The sequence below is a fragment of the Carcharhinus amblyrhynchos genome, chromosome 13, assembly GCF_965287045.1.
Source record: "Carcharhinus amblyrhynchos chromosome 13, sCarAmb.v2.hapA, whole genome shotgun sequence".
Taxonomy (NCBI): Eukaryota; Metazoa; Chordata; class Chondrichthyes; order Carcharhiniformes; family Carcharhinidae; genus Carcharhinus; species Carcharhinus amblyrhynchos.
In genome coordinates, this window is record NC_137336.1 from 7,604,043 (window position 1) to 7,620,644 (window position 16,602).

Consider the following 16,602-nt stretch of genomic DNA (forward strand, 5'->3'; position numbering starts at 1 on the left):
TATTCTCATTTATTCTGATGTTATTGAATCTGTACAATTACAAAAGGAGGCCACTCAGCCCATCGAGTCTGCACCAACCACAATCCCACACAGGCCCTATTCCTGTAACCCCACACTAGGATCAATTTAGCATGGCCAACCAACCTAACCCACACATCTTTGGACTGTGGGAGGAAACCAGAGCATCCGGAAGAAACCCACACAGACACGGGGAGAACATACAGGCTCCGCACAAACAGTGACCTAAGCTAGGAATTGAACCCTGGCCCGTGGCACTACGAGGCAACAGTGCTAATTACTGTGCTGCCAAAGTGATTTGAAAGATATCCCAAATAACTAGGGTTTATTTGCAAAAGCGTGAACAAATATTTTGAGTCAATAAACAGACAGCAATTTGCTAGCATGCCTTTTTATTGATCTGGCTGGGCCAGCAAATTCTAGTTCCCCTCACAGAATATTCTTCTCAAAACATAATCCAAACAGAACATATACATTCATAACCAATTTTAAAGTCTAATTAGGGAAAAAGAAGTGTCCTTCAGATCGGGGAGTTTCTTGTTCGCTTTGCTTAGCAACAAGCGGTAGTAGGTTAATGATGGGAGTATGGTATCCATAGTAACATCCAATATGTAAAAATAAGACATCTCCCTGAAGCGGTTAGGACTGACATGTTCTCTTCATGATTTCTTCAACGAGATTTACTCTTTCAACATTAATCTGCAGAAGACAACCCAAAAAACAATTCACCAATCACACACTTTAAAACACACTGGGTAAATTTACAAGGATCTTTGAAATATCATAATTGGTTAGCAAATCTTTAACGCATATTAAAAGCTGTAACCTCCAGACAACTTGGTACTTTGGCAGAAAGAAAGTTCGCATTAAGCCGCACAGGTGCTTGGTTATTGAGAATTTACCATGCAGTGAACAAACATGCTGTACATGAGGAACAGTCCCTTTACGTTAAGTACATGTGTAGCCACGTGACAATCTCCTAGCGATCGCCTGATGCTGTGACACACTGGGCATGAGGTGATCTTATTTTCAAAAGTGCTCATGGTAAATGCTGTCAATATTTTCCGTTCAATAGGGAGTTTTATTACCCAGCATCACAGTGAAAAATAAACCACTTGATCCTCAGGATAAAGCCGTGCAAATATCCTGATAGGGCAGTTTTCTCTACTGCTATGCAGGCTGGAGAAAGAATCTCCCATTCCCTGATCTTACTGATTCACAAAGCAGGCTTAAAGGGGCAAGTAGCCCGGTCACAGGGAACAAAACATTGCGAGATTAGTAATCCAGAGACTTGGGCTCAAATCCCACCACGGCAGCTGGTAGAATTTAAACTAAATTAATAAATCTGGATTTAAAACTGGTCTGAGTAACGGTGACCATGAAACTATCTTCAATTGTTGTAAAAACTCATCTAATTCACTCATGTCCTTTAGGGAAGGAAATCTGCCATATTTTCATGCTTTGGCCTACATGTGATTCTAGACCCACCACAATATGGTTGATTTTTAACTGATTATCTGAAAGGGCGCAGCAAAGCACTCAATTGAAGGGCAATGCCCACATCCCATAGAAGAAATACTGGAAATAAAATCCAACCCTTATGTTAGCACTGATTTACATTCCCTGCCTTTTAAGTTGTAAAAAGATCAATTGAAGTGCAGTGATGGCTGTCTACAATTTATAATTTGAGGGTCTGCTGAGTGCCTCATGTACACTCTACCTTGCAAATATTTTGAGTCTTTCAATATGTGCATTTTTTTTTTGCAAGGGTCCATTATATAAGACCATTTCTTTATAAAGGTTCAACTCTCTCAAAGGGTTTTAAACTTAGAATCTTAAGCATAACAGCTATGAATTTTCTTTTTTCATACAAATGTAACTTGTAAATAAATAACTAACCTCCTCTCTCGTGGCAACAACTCGAAGTTTGATAACTCCATCTTTTAGTTCCTGTTCTCCAATTATAGCCACCAGGGGAATTCCTGTCTCCTCACAGTACTGGAGCTGGTTCAGTAGTTTTGGGTTCTGCTTGTAGCTGATTTCCGCCTGTAGAATTGTACAAGAAAAGTTCCCCACTATAAATCCCATGGAATGGGTGAACAACACGTCTAAGAAGTTGCTCCTCTGATGGAGTCATTTCAGTATTTGTATTCACTGAGGCAGGAAACATTGAGTTTCAAATAATATCTGAACACTGCTTAGATTATTTTATGATGTGGGTATGCCGGTGTTGGACTGGCGTAAACACAGTAAAAAGTCTGACAACACCAGGTTTTAGTCCAACCGATTTATTTGATAATAGACTCACAAGCTTTCGAGGTTTCCCTCTCCATTCACCTGATGAAGAGGGAAACCTCGAAAGCTTGTGAGTCTATTATCAAATAAATCGGTTGGACTAAAACCTGGTGTTGTCAGACTTTTTACTAGATTATTTTACCCATCAGGGCTGGCTGGCATTTTGTTGACCGATACTAATTTCTGATCACTTACACAGAATCTCATTTCCTGGCAGAATGTAATAGTCTGCAATTGTACTGTGCCTTTAAGAAATGTACTTTAATGATGTTTCTCTGCAGGGTGTTTTGGAGGCACCGTGCTGTCTGTAGCTGGTGTTCTTCATTGTTACTGAAGCAATATGATTGATAACATGTTGATTTTAGTCTGAACTAATGCAGTGTTCTGTGGTTTTAATGTTTCCTTGCCAAGTAGAACTTGATTTGGGGATGTTTGACAGATCATGTCATGTGATGTGATTCAGGACAGATATTTTTCACACAGCATTTGGTTTTAGTTTTGTTTTCAGAAGCAGCTTGAAGCTGAGTGTAACAGCAGCGTTTTTCCCCCACTCTGGAGTCTGAAGACTGGAAACCACCAGAGATTAGGTTTACCTCCTTGAAGTTTGGCTGTTTTGAGAATATATCATTCTTTGCAAACAGCTGGCTTGGATTTTTGTCCAGAGGTATTATAGAGCTCAAAATCCAGCATCACGTGAGCATATTTGTTTTTGTGCTAAGTCTGAAGAAGAGTGTATGTCCAAGGGATGGTGCTTTAATTTGGAACAACAGAGGTAACTAGCTATTAGGAGTTATACAGCGTCATGTTTAAGTCCTGTGATTGGTAAAAGTTATGTGAATCATTTTTGCTATATTCTAACTGTATTCTTAAATAAACTTTGTTTGATAAAAGCTTCCTAGTGGGTCACTTCAATCATACCTGGAGTGAAACAACTTCCACTCACTAATGCCAAAATCAAATGTGAAACTGAGGGTCTTGGCTAACTTCATCAAACACTTTGCAGTCTTTGACCTGGGTCTTAACAAGTCACATAGCTGGCATTGACCTGGAGGGCAGTGGTACCTGCTGCATGAGAAAAACTGGTGTCCGAACAAATGTTTTATTTACCTCCTCACCAACTCTCCCCATTCCAAAGATTCTGATACTCATGGATAAAGGAATCCACAAGCAGTCAGAACCATATCACACCTTCTGCAAGTGGCATCCACATTCTGCATGGGGATTATTAACAAGCCATTCAAATGGCAGAGCTGAAGGAAGGGGGAGAAAGGAAAGCTCCTCACAGCTGGACACATCTTGATTTTCAGTAAGTCATTTTCAATAAACACACAATGCTTCTTCAACAAAAAAATCTTTATCACCACCCTCACTTGAACTAAATCTAGAATTATAGAGTCTTACAGCCATTCGATCCATCGTCCTGTGCTGGTTCTTTGAAAAGTTTATCCAATTTGGCCCCAAATTCCAGCTCTTGCTGCGTAATTCTGCAAATTTGTTTTTTCAAATACAAAAACAATGCTCTCCTGAACGTCTTTTGGGAATCTGATTTCACCACCCTTTCAAATAGTGCCTTACAGATCATAACAACTCTTTTGTGAAATAGATTCTCCATGATTTCCTCTTTAGTTTTTCTGCCAATTATTTTAGATCATTGGTTACTGACATACCAAAGGGAACAGTTTCCTTAATTTGCTCTATAAAATCCCTCGGAATTTTGAATAACTCTAATGCATCCCCATTAACCAGCACTGCTCTAAATAGAAGTCTCAGATTCTCCAATCTCTCCACTTCAGTGAAGTTTCTCATCCCGTTACTTGCCATGTCAACTGAGCATTGTAGAATGTCACAAACCTTAATTCCAGACTTCCAAAGCTCTGCCACCAACTTCATCCTCTCTTCCAGAAGCTTCTTCTGCGCCGTAGCAACAAGAACCTGTGTTTCTGTCGTACGAATTTTTTGATCTGAGGCCTGGCAAAACAGAACAGAAGTAAAAAAAAAATCCATAGGATATACTGTTTCAGGAAAAGGAATGACGGAGAACTTACTCACTGAGGGAAGGCAGGAAACCAGCATGGATACTACAGTGGAGTTTACTGACTCTGTTATAGGAGGCCATTTAACACATTGTGTCTGCACCAGCTTTTTGAATAAGCTTTACAATTAGTTGTCGTCATTCTCCCTTCCCCAACCCCACCATGTTCTTTCCCCATATCCATGTTCCACATTTTCTTTTCATTTGCAAATTAAGAATGTAATGCTCTCACCTGGGGCTGTTGGCAGCACACTCACTCGCCAGTGCAGTGAAATTCAGACATGTATTGCACACACCTGCCTAGCCACTTACCCAACTCCTGATATGACTTTTCAGCCATCGTGCACCAATGGGCTGGAAACTGTATAAAACTCCCTGGGCTCTATGTTTGACATGCTCCAACAAGCTTGACATCATCCAGGACAAAGCAGCCCGCATGATTGGCACCAAATCCATGAACACCCACTCTCTCTACACGGCAGGCTCAGCAGTAGCAGCAATGGATACTATCTACAAGATGCACTGCAGAAATTCACCTTAGACAGCACCTTCCAAACCCACAATCACTTCCATCTGGAAGAACAAGGTCAGTAGACATGTGGGAACACCAGTATCTGCAACTTCCCCTCCAAGCTGTTCACTATCCTGACTTCAAAATCCTGGAATTCCCTCCGTAACAGCATCGTGAGTCAACCCACAGCACACAGGCTGCAGTGATTCAAGAAGGCAGCTCACCACCACCTTCTCAAGGGCAACTAGGGATGCGCAATAAATGGTGGCCATGTCCCATGAATGAATAAAGAAAATGTAACAAACCTTGTAGCTATTAACTGTAATTGTAAATGTAGTGAGTAACAGTGTTGGAAGAAATTTACATGGTTTGCACTGAATGGAATGTATGAAAGGTCATGTCATTGAATCAGAGTTTTACAATGCAGCACAAGGCCCCTCGGCACATTGTGACTGTGCTAACCAACCATTTATCTACTCAAATCCCATTTTGCAGCGCTGGGTCTGAAGCCTTGAATGCTATGGCAACCCAAATGTTCATCTAAATGCTTCTTTCTTCTTTAGTGTTGTGCACTTTTATAACATTATGGTGGTGGTGGCGGCGGGTGTGTGTGTGAGGCATTGGGGAGAGCAGCTAAGGCAGAGCATTGGAAAGTTTTCTCAGGAAGAGGCTTATTGTCCATTCTCATTTTCCCTGATTTGAGATAACCAAGTGGCTTTCTAAGACAGAACAAGGCAGTAATGAGTTAATGCAGTCACATAGACCAGTCTGGGTAAGGAAGGCAGGTTTCCTTACTGAACAGTCATTAATGTTCCTGTTGTTTATTTATAACAACCCAATAGCCCTGCATTCAAATTTGGAAGCTGCCACTATAAGATTTTATCTGATGTGCATGTAGGACTCTTGTTTACTAATACACCAACATAACCACTGCAATACAGGTGAACAGGATGAAAAGGGGAAATCATAGGTTTGCATAGGTAACTAAAATAAAAAGACGACGAATCTGCTCTACCATGAGAAATATCATGAGCTCAGCAACAAATGGATCAGATATCAGAATGTCAAATCTAGTATCAATCCACTGAAAAATCTGTCTTCCAGGTTATCAGTGCAGCAAATATGGAACTATCTTTGGCTGCTACACAACCCACACTTCATCTGAAGGTGCAATTCAATCAAATGTGTGAAGGTTCATTTGAAAACAGGCACACTGGACTAAAGGAATTGAAGAGAAAATACATGTTGCAACTTGACCAAAAATGCAGTACAACTGGTGTAAAGTGTCCAAGAACACTCAAAGTTTCTTTTCTTAAACCATTTTTCTTGTTCTAAAGCACATAAGAAATCAGGTGCGGTACCTCTAGTCTCTGTTCCATAATGGAGAATATCCTTTCAATCCCAATGCTGACTCCCACACAAGGCACTTTCCGATTTTTGGGGTCAAACATTCCAACGAGGCCATCATACCGCCCTCCAGCAGCGACACTGCCAACGTTAACTGGTTCAGAGTGTTCATTCTGCTGTGTCTGGATATCTGCCTGACTCGGAGTTAGCACAGCCTCGTAGATGACACCAGTGTAGTAGTCTAAACCTCGAGCTAAACTCAGATCAAAAAGAACCTGAAAAATAAAAGCAATTATTCACAACACAAAATGAATATAAATTTAAAATTGCAAACATTAGGCACTGAAAGTTATTTTTTAAATGAAAGCTCTAAACAACGTTTCAACCTTTCCATTATCTTTCTTTAAGAAGTGAGCTAAAGAATGATTGCCGTGAGTTTTCAATTGAAGATTATTTATAGTATTTGTCATAAAGCACAAATGATTGCCTCTGGCCTTCCTTGCATGTGCAGACTGGGGGATGGCCACACATGCACAGTTGGCATCTGTTTGCCATTTTCGGGCCGGGAACCAGCCCTATGTGCACACCCAAATGAAGAAAAGCAATACAGCATGAAAAGCAGGTCAAGTGACCTGCAACTGGAGCTCAATTCAGAGGAAGGTGCCCCAGGGAACAGGGAAGAGGTCCCAAACCGAAGAGTGGGTCTGAAAGAGATCCCAGAAGACAGCTGCAGGTAAGGGATAAGGACAGAGATCAAAGCAGATCTTTTAAATTGAGAGAAAAGGAAGTGAGAAATACATTCTGGGAAAGCTGTGGAGAGCAGAATTGAAGCAAAGTGGATTCAAGAGAAGCCCAGAAGATCTGTGCTAGCCCAGAGGGCAGCCAAAAGTTGGTGACTCCATGTTGCAGCTGTAGACGTAGCATGGAGGGAATTCCAACTCGAACGAAAACCTTTGTGAGAAAGGCGGAGTTTCAGTGTCACAGGCTGGCTCAGTGTGACAAATGTCTGGGTGGGTTGTTGAGGAATCCACGCAATCTGCTTAGGTTGCATCTGTCATGTACTTTGGAGTCAGATGTGTCTGAATACAGCCTCCCTGTCAATTCACATGTATCTGATACTCACCTTGACTATTTAAGTATAGGATAAATATTACAAATTTACATAAGGGGTATGGAATGCACTACCAAATAAGGTGGTGGAGGCAGGAACGCTGGACTTGTTTAAGGTTTACTTAGATAGGCACATGAGTGAAACAGGGATGGAGGGTTATAGGAGATGGTTTTAAATAAGGGTCAGAGCCTTGGGACATTACTGGAAAGCTAATGCTACGTGTTGATGTTTTGTCTCTTTTACTCCGCAGGTGTGTCGATCCACCTTGTTGTCTAACGAGGGGAATGCACACGGTGGGTTGTGCGTGGGCTGCTCTTGGATGTTTTGAGAGTGGCCTAGTACTTCGCGTTGTTTGTGTATGCTTAAAACTGGTCTAGCAGATGGGCACCACAACAGCTCAGTGACTATCACTGCTAGCTGTGCAGATACATGGATTTGGGCCAGTGTCTGTGGGAGTTTGCACATTCTCCCTGTGGGGTGGTCCACTTTGGTAGGAATAATGGTAGGAAGGACTATTACTTACGTGGCGAAAAACTGCAGCAGGCGACGGTGCAGAGGGACCTTGGGGTCCTTGTGCATGAGTCGCAAAAACCCAGCTTGCAGGTGCAGCAGGTGGTCAGGAAGGCGAATGGGATGCTGGCCTTCATAGCGAGGGGGATTGAATATAAAAGTAGGGAGGTCTTGCTGCGGCTATATAGGGCATTGGTGAGGCCGCAGCTAGAGTAGTGTGTGCAGTTTTGGGCGCCGTACTTACGCAAGGATATTTTGGCCTTGGAGGGAGTGCAGAGGAGGTTTACTAGGCTGATGCCGGAGTTGAGGGGGTTGAGCTATGAGGAGAGGCTGAATAAACTAGGCTTGTACTCGTTAGAGTTTAGAAGAATGAGGAGAGATCTCATTGAGACGTATAAGATGATGAATGGGATGGATAGGATAGAGGTGGAGAGACTCTTCCCGCTCAGAAAGGATAGTAGGACTAGGGGGCACAGCCTCAAGACAAAGGGGGGGCGGTTTAGAACGGAGTTGAGGAGGAACTTCTTCACTCACAGGGTGGTGAATCTCTGGAATTCTCTGCCCGTTGAAGTGGTGGAGGCTACCTCGCTAAATATTTTTAAGACGCGGGTTGATGGGTTTTTGATAAGAGAGGGGATTAAGGGTTATGGGGAGAGGGCGGGAATGTGGAACTGAGCCACGACAGATCAGCCATGATCTTATTGAATGGCTGGGCAGGCTCAAAGGGCTAGATGGCCTACTTCTGCTCCTATTTCTTATGTTCTTATGTTGCGTGGGTTTCCTCCGGGTGCTCCGGTTTCCTACCACACCCCAAAGATGTGCTCTTAGGCTGATTGGTGTAACAAATTGTCCCCAAATTATTTTCCCTGAATCTGGTTTCCAATGGGGGTACCATAAGCATAGACACAGGTCGAGGGAGGTGTAGGAAAAATGCATTGTTAATATGGCGGTGCGGGCTCGTTGGGCCGAAGGGCCTGTTTCCTGTGCTGTGTTGTTCTTTGTTCTTTATAAAAAAAATTATGTGAAGATATAGCTGGGGTGAGGCCAATGTAAACATTGAATTATTTTCTTGTGTTTGTGTTAAGATTTTCCACCCTTTTTGTCTGGTGCAATATAGATCACTGTTCTTGTTTGATATTTTATTCTGTGTTCAAAGTTCATCCGCAAACTCCTGTGAATTTGCTGATTAACTTTCTTCCAGAGTTTCGAAAAGAAAGTTAGGATCTATCAAGTCAGGTTTCATTCTGGGATCTTACATGCCCAATATGAACATCAGCTGTTATTGTAATACATTGTTCATTGTAAATTGCTGCTTCAGAAGAAACAGCAATATCAAAAAAATGTAATGAGGCTGATGCTGCAGGAAGCAAGCAGGATGTTTATAGGAAACGTGCACTATTGACAAGACATGTAATTTAACAAAGATTACCCAACAACCATCAGTCCATTCCGCCATTCATTTTCAAATGGCTTTGGAAAACTAAAGTCGGGTTTCGAGTAAATCATAAATATACAAACTGGATTTCTTGTAATGCTTTTTATCTCACTTACTGTATGCAGGAGGTGAACTGTGAGGTCACGAAAATGAAACAAGAATGCCAACTATATGACTCAAATATTTACTGCATTTTTGCCTCAATAATTTCAGGTGCAATTGCATCATTAGCTGATCAGTGAAGCCAAAAGACTTCAAAATACACTCTCTTTTTGCACAGAAAACGTACAATTTACGCCGTAAGTGGGTAGGCTTGCTAACTCTCCAGGGCTGGCCTGGAGTCTCCAAGAACTGAAGCTCAATCTCCAGGACACAGCTGTGTGCCACCCTGGAGAAATATCATTTGGACATTAAAACAGATTTTTTTTGGTTATTTTCTTTGAATATTTCTCTATACCAGACATCAAAAATATTGAAAAATGGCAGGGGATGGGGGCGGGGACAGGGGGAATTGTAAGGCTGACAGTCAAGCATCGTCCAATTGGGTAATGAGTCTTTTCCATTTTCCAATTGGTATAGGAAGGCAGTGCGTCAGAAGCATGGACACATTTGTGATAACGGCTGAGATGTGGCGGGGTGAGTCATGTGATGAAGGTGCCAGGAATATGTTGAATCTGTAACAAAGCTGCACTCTCTCTAGTTCACACAAATCATTTATATCCTTTGGGGTAAAGAAAATGGTTACGTTTTTTCCAGCTGCCAACAGATTTGTTAAAAACTCCTATTTTAGGACAGCCCTGACAGGTTACATCCTACAATTGATATTCCATCTCCATACAAACTGGGAGCTGAGGATGTGATTCTATTAGAAAAGTTTAAATCATGTAGGTGAGCTGCTTACCTTCTCTGCAACACCAAAAAGTGTCAAATACTCAAAGAGCTGCTTCATGTCATTCAGACCTTCCATAGCCACCTTGTTCTGGGACAGTTTAGCATCTTGTACCAGCCGGTCAATCAACTCTGACCCACCTGCAAAACATAGTGAATTATCCTCTGTGCTTCATGGAGAGAATAAGTAGCACAGAAAAAGTAACCACTCCATTATTTCATCAAAATTAGATAATTAATTTAAAAAGTGGCATGTTTATTTGTATTCTAAATCTTTAGATTTAGATAGGCTGCATTCAGACAGTGGCCTAAGCTCTCTCTACCACTTTGACAGGAGTACGTCCCCTGCTTGCACTGAAAATGTCCCCCACCAAATCACAGCCACATTTCTTACCCTGGCACCACTTACACACAAGAGCAAGCATGTAAGCCAGCATACGGCAGAGGCTTTCTCTCCATTCACCCGAGTTTATGTTTAGAGCTTACTCATGGCCTCTCCTCTCTGACATTGGCAAAACTCTCCCAATTAAATGGCCAACATTCCATCCTCATTCAACACTAGCAAAACAAACAAACAGAGTCTGATCAGTTATCCCCTGTCATTTGTGACACCTCTGAGTGAAACACCCATTGCATGTGCCTGAACAATAATGCCTACTCCTCAAAAAGCAATTCACTGGCATCTGACAACATGAACAATCCTTTAAATTCAAGTTTGTTCCCCATGCAAAAGAACCATTATACAATGTGCATCTTACAGACAGTACTTAGCATGAATCGACAAAAGTGGAGACAGCTTTGATGACATTACTCAGAGCATTTTGTGAAAAGAAAGCATACCATGCAGCTGAACATATTCTCCAATCTTGTCAGCGGTCTCAGGAGCGAGGCCCTTTTCTGCAACCATTTCATTCTTCACTTCTTCCCATGGCATCTATAGGTACATGAGTCATGAAAGGAATGAATCCACAGAAACCAGATAGTGACCAGCACAGGGATGTATCAGCAGGATTGGTAAAGAAATGGAACAGCATGATAAGGGAATGTGAAAGTAAAAACAATCTAAATAAAATGAATATATTGAAAAGATGGGTAAGTGCTTTAAAAAAAACAATGGCAGCGATCAGAAAGCACATGCTCAAGACTTAATCCAGTTAAAACAGACAGGGAATCATAGGATTCCTACAGTGCAGAAGGAAGCCATTTGGTCCATCGAGCCTGCACTGACACAATCCCACCCATGGCCTATCCCCATAACCCCACATATTTACCCTGCAAATCCCCTTGACACTAGGGTCAATTTATCATTGCCAAACAACTAACACGCACATCACTGGACTGTGGGAGAAAACCGGAACATCCGGAAAAAACTCACGCAGATAAAGGGGAGAGTGTGCAGACTGCACACAGACATTCACCCAAGGCTGGAACTGAACTTGGATCCCTGGCGCTGTGAAGCAGCAGTGCTAATCACTGTGCCACCGTGCCAAAATCACTTAAGTTCATGAAAAAAACAAGTTTCTTTATTTGATTAGTAGGGCAATGGTCAAATTTATAGAAATCATGCCAGGACTGAACATGATCCACATGTATAAACTTGAATAGTGACTCAGTTAAAAAGCTGGTTGTGTAGGTCAGGGGATCTGTAGTATTGCGCAGAGCTGACTGTGTAGGTCAGGGGGATCTGTAGTACTGTACAGAGCTGACTGTGTAGGTCAGGGGGTCGATCTGAATTCTGCGCTGACTTTAGCAATGCTGAAAGCACTTCAGAAGGTCAGTGCAGTTTGGGCAGATTCATTTGCATAAAAACACCCCAGTGAGTAACCAGGTAAAACAGAAAAAGGAAAGATAAAGCACTGTCTGCCTCTGGTAGAACACTTATCTGATCATTAACATCAAGAGAATAATGATCAAGGGCAGTTAAAAGTGCTTGGGGAGTCTTCCGCCCACGGCAGACCACGCTAGAATGTTTGATGTAGATAACAAATAATCCCCGAGGGAAAATCCTTCACCGCAATTAGAAACACTTCCACAACATTTGGGAAAAATTCTAACTGGGACGGCTAGCTGTTCCATTAGCTTCATTCTCGTTACTAAAGCACAAGTGTATAAAGGAACAGTCAGTTTAGGAAGCTGTTTCTAAACATCATCATTATGAAGAAGCATTTTGAAATACCATCTCAAGGGACTGCAACTGAATAAACTCTCTCTCCCCTATTTACAGCTGTAGAGAAAAATATCACCAAAAGTTTTACAAAAATCAGTCAATATCCTCTCTACATTTCACTCCTCATCTCAATACACTTTCAATTACTTTTGCAAGGCCACGCACTGGCAATATCTTAAAGGGGACAACAGAGGCAGCTGCTTGGCCACACACATACAGAGCTCAGACAGAAGGGACTGAATAAACTATACTACTACCAGCTTCAAGAGATCAGCCTGTACCCCAAGCAAACAGAAAAGATATTTGCAAACTGTAGATACTGAAAATCTGAACTAAACACAGAAACTGCTGTAAAACACCCAGGTTAGGTGGCACTGTGGAAACAGAAAGTGTTAATGTCAGGGATTCTAACTCAGGTGCGTGCACAGTTCGGACCAGGACACAAATGCAGCCCACAATGCCCCTCTGCACAGTGCTCCCTCTACGCAATACCCAGCACCAATTTCTGAAATCCTGGTCAATAGGTGAGTTTCAATGGAAGAGTATTCTTGGAGCTGTTCCTCCAATCATGAGCCAGTTCTCTCCCACTTTTGCTAGGTGCCAATTAGCAACAAACGAGGAAGTGAAACAGTGTTCGATTGGACACTGGTGAATATGCTGAGGGCTACCAGAATGATGGAAGCAGCATTGAGGTTAGAACCCAGGGAGCCCAGTATTGAGGCTATAACCCAGGGGGCCTGGTATATCTGGCTCACATTAGGGCCACAAGGCTAAGCTCAGGTGGGAGCCCCGTGACTTTGGGTTTTGGCTGGTTTCAGAAAGGCAAAGCCTTGACTGCACCGGGAAGAAAAGCTGTTGTGATGAGTGTGTAGGAGACAGTGATGAGTGCGTAGGAGGGAGTGATGAGTGCAAGTGTACGTGTGTGTGCGCATGAGTATATGCATGGGAGAACGTGTGTGTGGGTGAATGTGTGTGTGTGTCTGTGTGTAAGTATGTCTGTGGGAGAGAGTGAGTGAGAGAGTGTGTGTGAGTGTGTACGAGTGTGAGCATGGGCAAGGGTGCTTGGGTGTATGTGGGAGGGTCGGTGGGGTGTTGCTGGGTGAAAGTGTTTGTACTTTTGGTCAGCAATGGTTTATTTCCTTCAAACCCTAAACTTCAAGTGCAATTAGGAATGGACAATAAATGCTAGCCCAGGTCAGTGACACTCACATTCCAGAAATTAATATTTAAAAGTTTCACTGTTAAGATGACAACCGTCCTCTTGCCAATGCACGCACGTGTAGCAACTGGAATGCTGGCTGGTTTTCACTATCCTCACCAAGGACTATTGTAGCCTCCCCAGATGAACATGTACAGCTGACAACTGGTCTGTGAATTTAAACATTAATCCTTTGTCTTTCTCATCACAGATGCTGCCTGACCTGCTGAGTACACCCAGCATTTTCTGTTTTGAAGTCTTTTTTTTTTAATCAACTTGAAACTCCGGGAAAAAAAAGTGCATAAACCAGTGGTTTTAAACAAGGATTTGGAACAGACTGTGGAAAATAATGGGCTAGACTTTTCACCAATTTTCTACTTAAAGGATAACAAGTCTGGTCCGTGAATCAGACATTACCTTGTCCATTTTATCCACTGCAGAACAGATTGTTCGAAATTTATCAGCTGGCACGCCGCACACTTCAAACATCCCATCAAGGACACGCCTGTCATTAACCTGAATTCAGACAATGGACATAGTTACAAGGTTTTGGCATCAGGATAGATTTATCACAAGATATGGTTTCAATCTTCTGAATGAGTCACTGTAATGTGTAAAATTGGACCTTCACTGTTTCAAATTACTGATAATCAAAAAGAAAGAGAAAGGGTACCGGGAAAAGTAATAAAGATTTGAAAAAGAAAATCCTGAAATTTCTGTGGGTAAACAGGCAATGTTTAACTTAAGAGTTAAACCATCGCCTTACAGAAAGCTGGCACCAATACCAGCATACAAATCAGGAGCAGGAGTAGGCCACTCAACCCATCGAGCTGCTCCACCATTCAATAAGATTATGACAGATCTGATTGTAAACTCAACCCCTCATTCCTGCTAGCCCTTGATAACCTTTCACTACTCCCCCCCGCCCCTCCGTTTATCAATAATCTATTTGCTCTGCCTTAAAAATATTCAAAAACTCTGCTTCCACTGCCTTTTGGAGGAAGAGAATTCCAGACTCATAACCCTCAAGGAAAGAAATTCACTTCATCACCATCTTAAACGAGCAACCCTTTATTTTTAAACAGTGATCCTCAGTTCTAAATTCTCCAAAAAAAGGAAACATTTTCTCCACACCCATCCTGTCAAGGTCACTCAGCATCTTAGAGGTTTCAATCACGTTGACTCTTACTCTTCTATATCCAGTGAAAAAAACATAACCTGTCCACCTTTCCTCAAAAGACAATGCACTATTCCTGTTATTAGTTTACCAAACCATCTCTGAACTGTTTCTAAAGTATCTTTACAATACTGTTCCAATACTGTACATTCTACTCTAAATGTGGTCTCACCAACATCCTGAACAGTTGAAGCACAACCTCCCAAATTTTGTAATCAATTCCCCTCACAATAAACAATAACATTCTGTTAGCTTTCCTAATTACTTGCAGTACCTGCATACTAGTCTTCTGTGATTCAAGCACCAGGACAGCCAGATCCCTCTTCTTTTAAAATTCAGTCATGGGATATGGGCGTCACTGACTGGTCAGTATTTATTGCCCAAGCCTCATTGCCCTTGAGAAAGTGGTGGTGAGCTGCCTTCTTGAAATGCTGTTCTCCATGTGCTGTGGGTTGATCCACAATGCTGTTAGAGAGGGAATTCCAGGATTTTAACCGATCGACTGCACAGGAATGGCAGTATCTTTCCAAGTCAGGATGGTGAGTGGCTTGGAGGAGAACTTGCAGATGTTGCAGTTTCCCTGTAGCTATTACTCTTATCCTTCTAGATGAAAGTGGTCGTGGGTTTGAAAGGTGCTGTCTCTGGATTGTTGGTGAGTTCCTGCAGTGCATCTTGTGGATAGTACACACTGCTACTACTGAGCGTTGGTGGTGGACGTAGTGGATATTTGTGGTTATGGTGCCAATCAAGTGCTTTGTTCTGGATGGTGTCGAACCTCTTGAATGTTGTTAGAGCTGCACTCATCTAAGCAAGTGGGGAGTATTCCATCACACTCCTGATTTGTGCCTTGTAGATGGTGGACAGGTTTTGGGGAGTCAGGAGTCGAGTTACTCACTACAATATTCCTAGCCTCTGATCTAATCTTGCATTTATGTTTTTTGCAATCTCTCAGCATTTCAACAAAAACTTTTTTAGAAAAAGATAATTGGATTAACAATCCAGATTGTGATCTTGAGAATTTGAATTCAGATTAAAAATAAAGTCCGTGCATGTTGTCAGTTGCTTGAAAAAACCCTAACTGTGTCACTAATATTCTATGAGGTAGGTCCTTGCCCAACCTGGCTGATATCTTTCATCTAATTCCACATCAAATGTGGTTGACTCCTAAATGTCCTTTGAAGTGGCCAAGCAAACTTCTCGCTTGAATCAAACTTCCACAAAGGACAAGACACCTAGACTGCATCCTTCAAGAATATCGCTCACCAACATCTTCTCAGGAACCAAGGGATGGACAATAAATTCCAGTCTTCCCAATGACTCTCACATCCACATAAATTACAAAGCTAATATTTACGGAACTCACAAATGGAGGCAATACGTAAAACGATGAGAGCAGATATACATAAAAACAATCAACTATTAGGTAGGATCACTATTAGATCAACTTCATCTTAACAGTGGGTAGAAAATGCAGAGTAACCCAGGCTTCAGATTTGAGACTTATTTGCATTTCCTTGTGTTTATATTGAAACCTCGCAATTCCATGAACTATAGCACAAGAACTGTATCACTGTAACATGTAAGCTGAAGTACAAAATTTGGATATTTTAAAGTAAGTATAGAACCTGCTTCGTTTAAGAATGATGGAAGAATGAAATATAATACAGAATTAAGAGCTGCAATCCTTCTCAGCATCCACTATTGAGCAATCCCTATTTTAAATTATTCTTTACACATGACCTGAAAAATCACAGACTATTTATCCGCCTCAGTCTATCCACTTACAACACACTCTCTTTCAAATCTAACCTTGCGATTAGCTAACAATCTCTCCTCCTCATTTTAACCTTGGTGTAGTCCTGACCTACGAAGTGATGAGCTATGCATTCAGCCCTCTGAAATGAAAGCTTTTA

General features: G+C 41.9%; 1 protein-coding gene across 2 annotated transcripts in view; it reads right to left on the reverse strand.

Moving 5' to 3' along the window:
- Nucleotides 1-393: 393 nt before the first annotated feature.
- hars (histidyl-tRNA synthetase) overlaps nucleotides 394-16,602 on the reverse strand; it is a 30,386-nt gene continuing 14,177 nt past the window's right edge. For both annotated transcript variants that reach the window (XM_080201244.1, XM_080201243.1), the window contains 7 exons: nucleotides 13,930-14,028; nucleotides 10,988-11,081; nucleotides 10,161-10,288; nucleotides 6,218-6,478; nucleotides 4,165-4,281; nucleotides 1,918-2,064; nucleotides 394-717 (listed from right to left, as the gene is read on the reverse strand). In XM_080201244.1, the coding sequence (XP_080057370.1) occupies nucleotides 658-717; nucleotides 1,918-2,064; nucleotides 4,165-4,281; nucleotides 6,218-6,478; nucleotides 10,161-10,288; nucleotides 10,988-11,081; nucleotides 13,930-14,028 (906 nt within the window). In that variant the 3' untranslated portion in view covers nucleotides 394-657. The remainder of the gene's footprint in view (nucleotides 718-1,917; nucleotides 2,065-4,164; nucleotides 4,282-6,217; nucleotides 6,479-10,160; nucleotides 10,289-10,987; nucleotides 11,082-13,929; nucleotides 14,029-16,602) is intronic.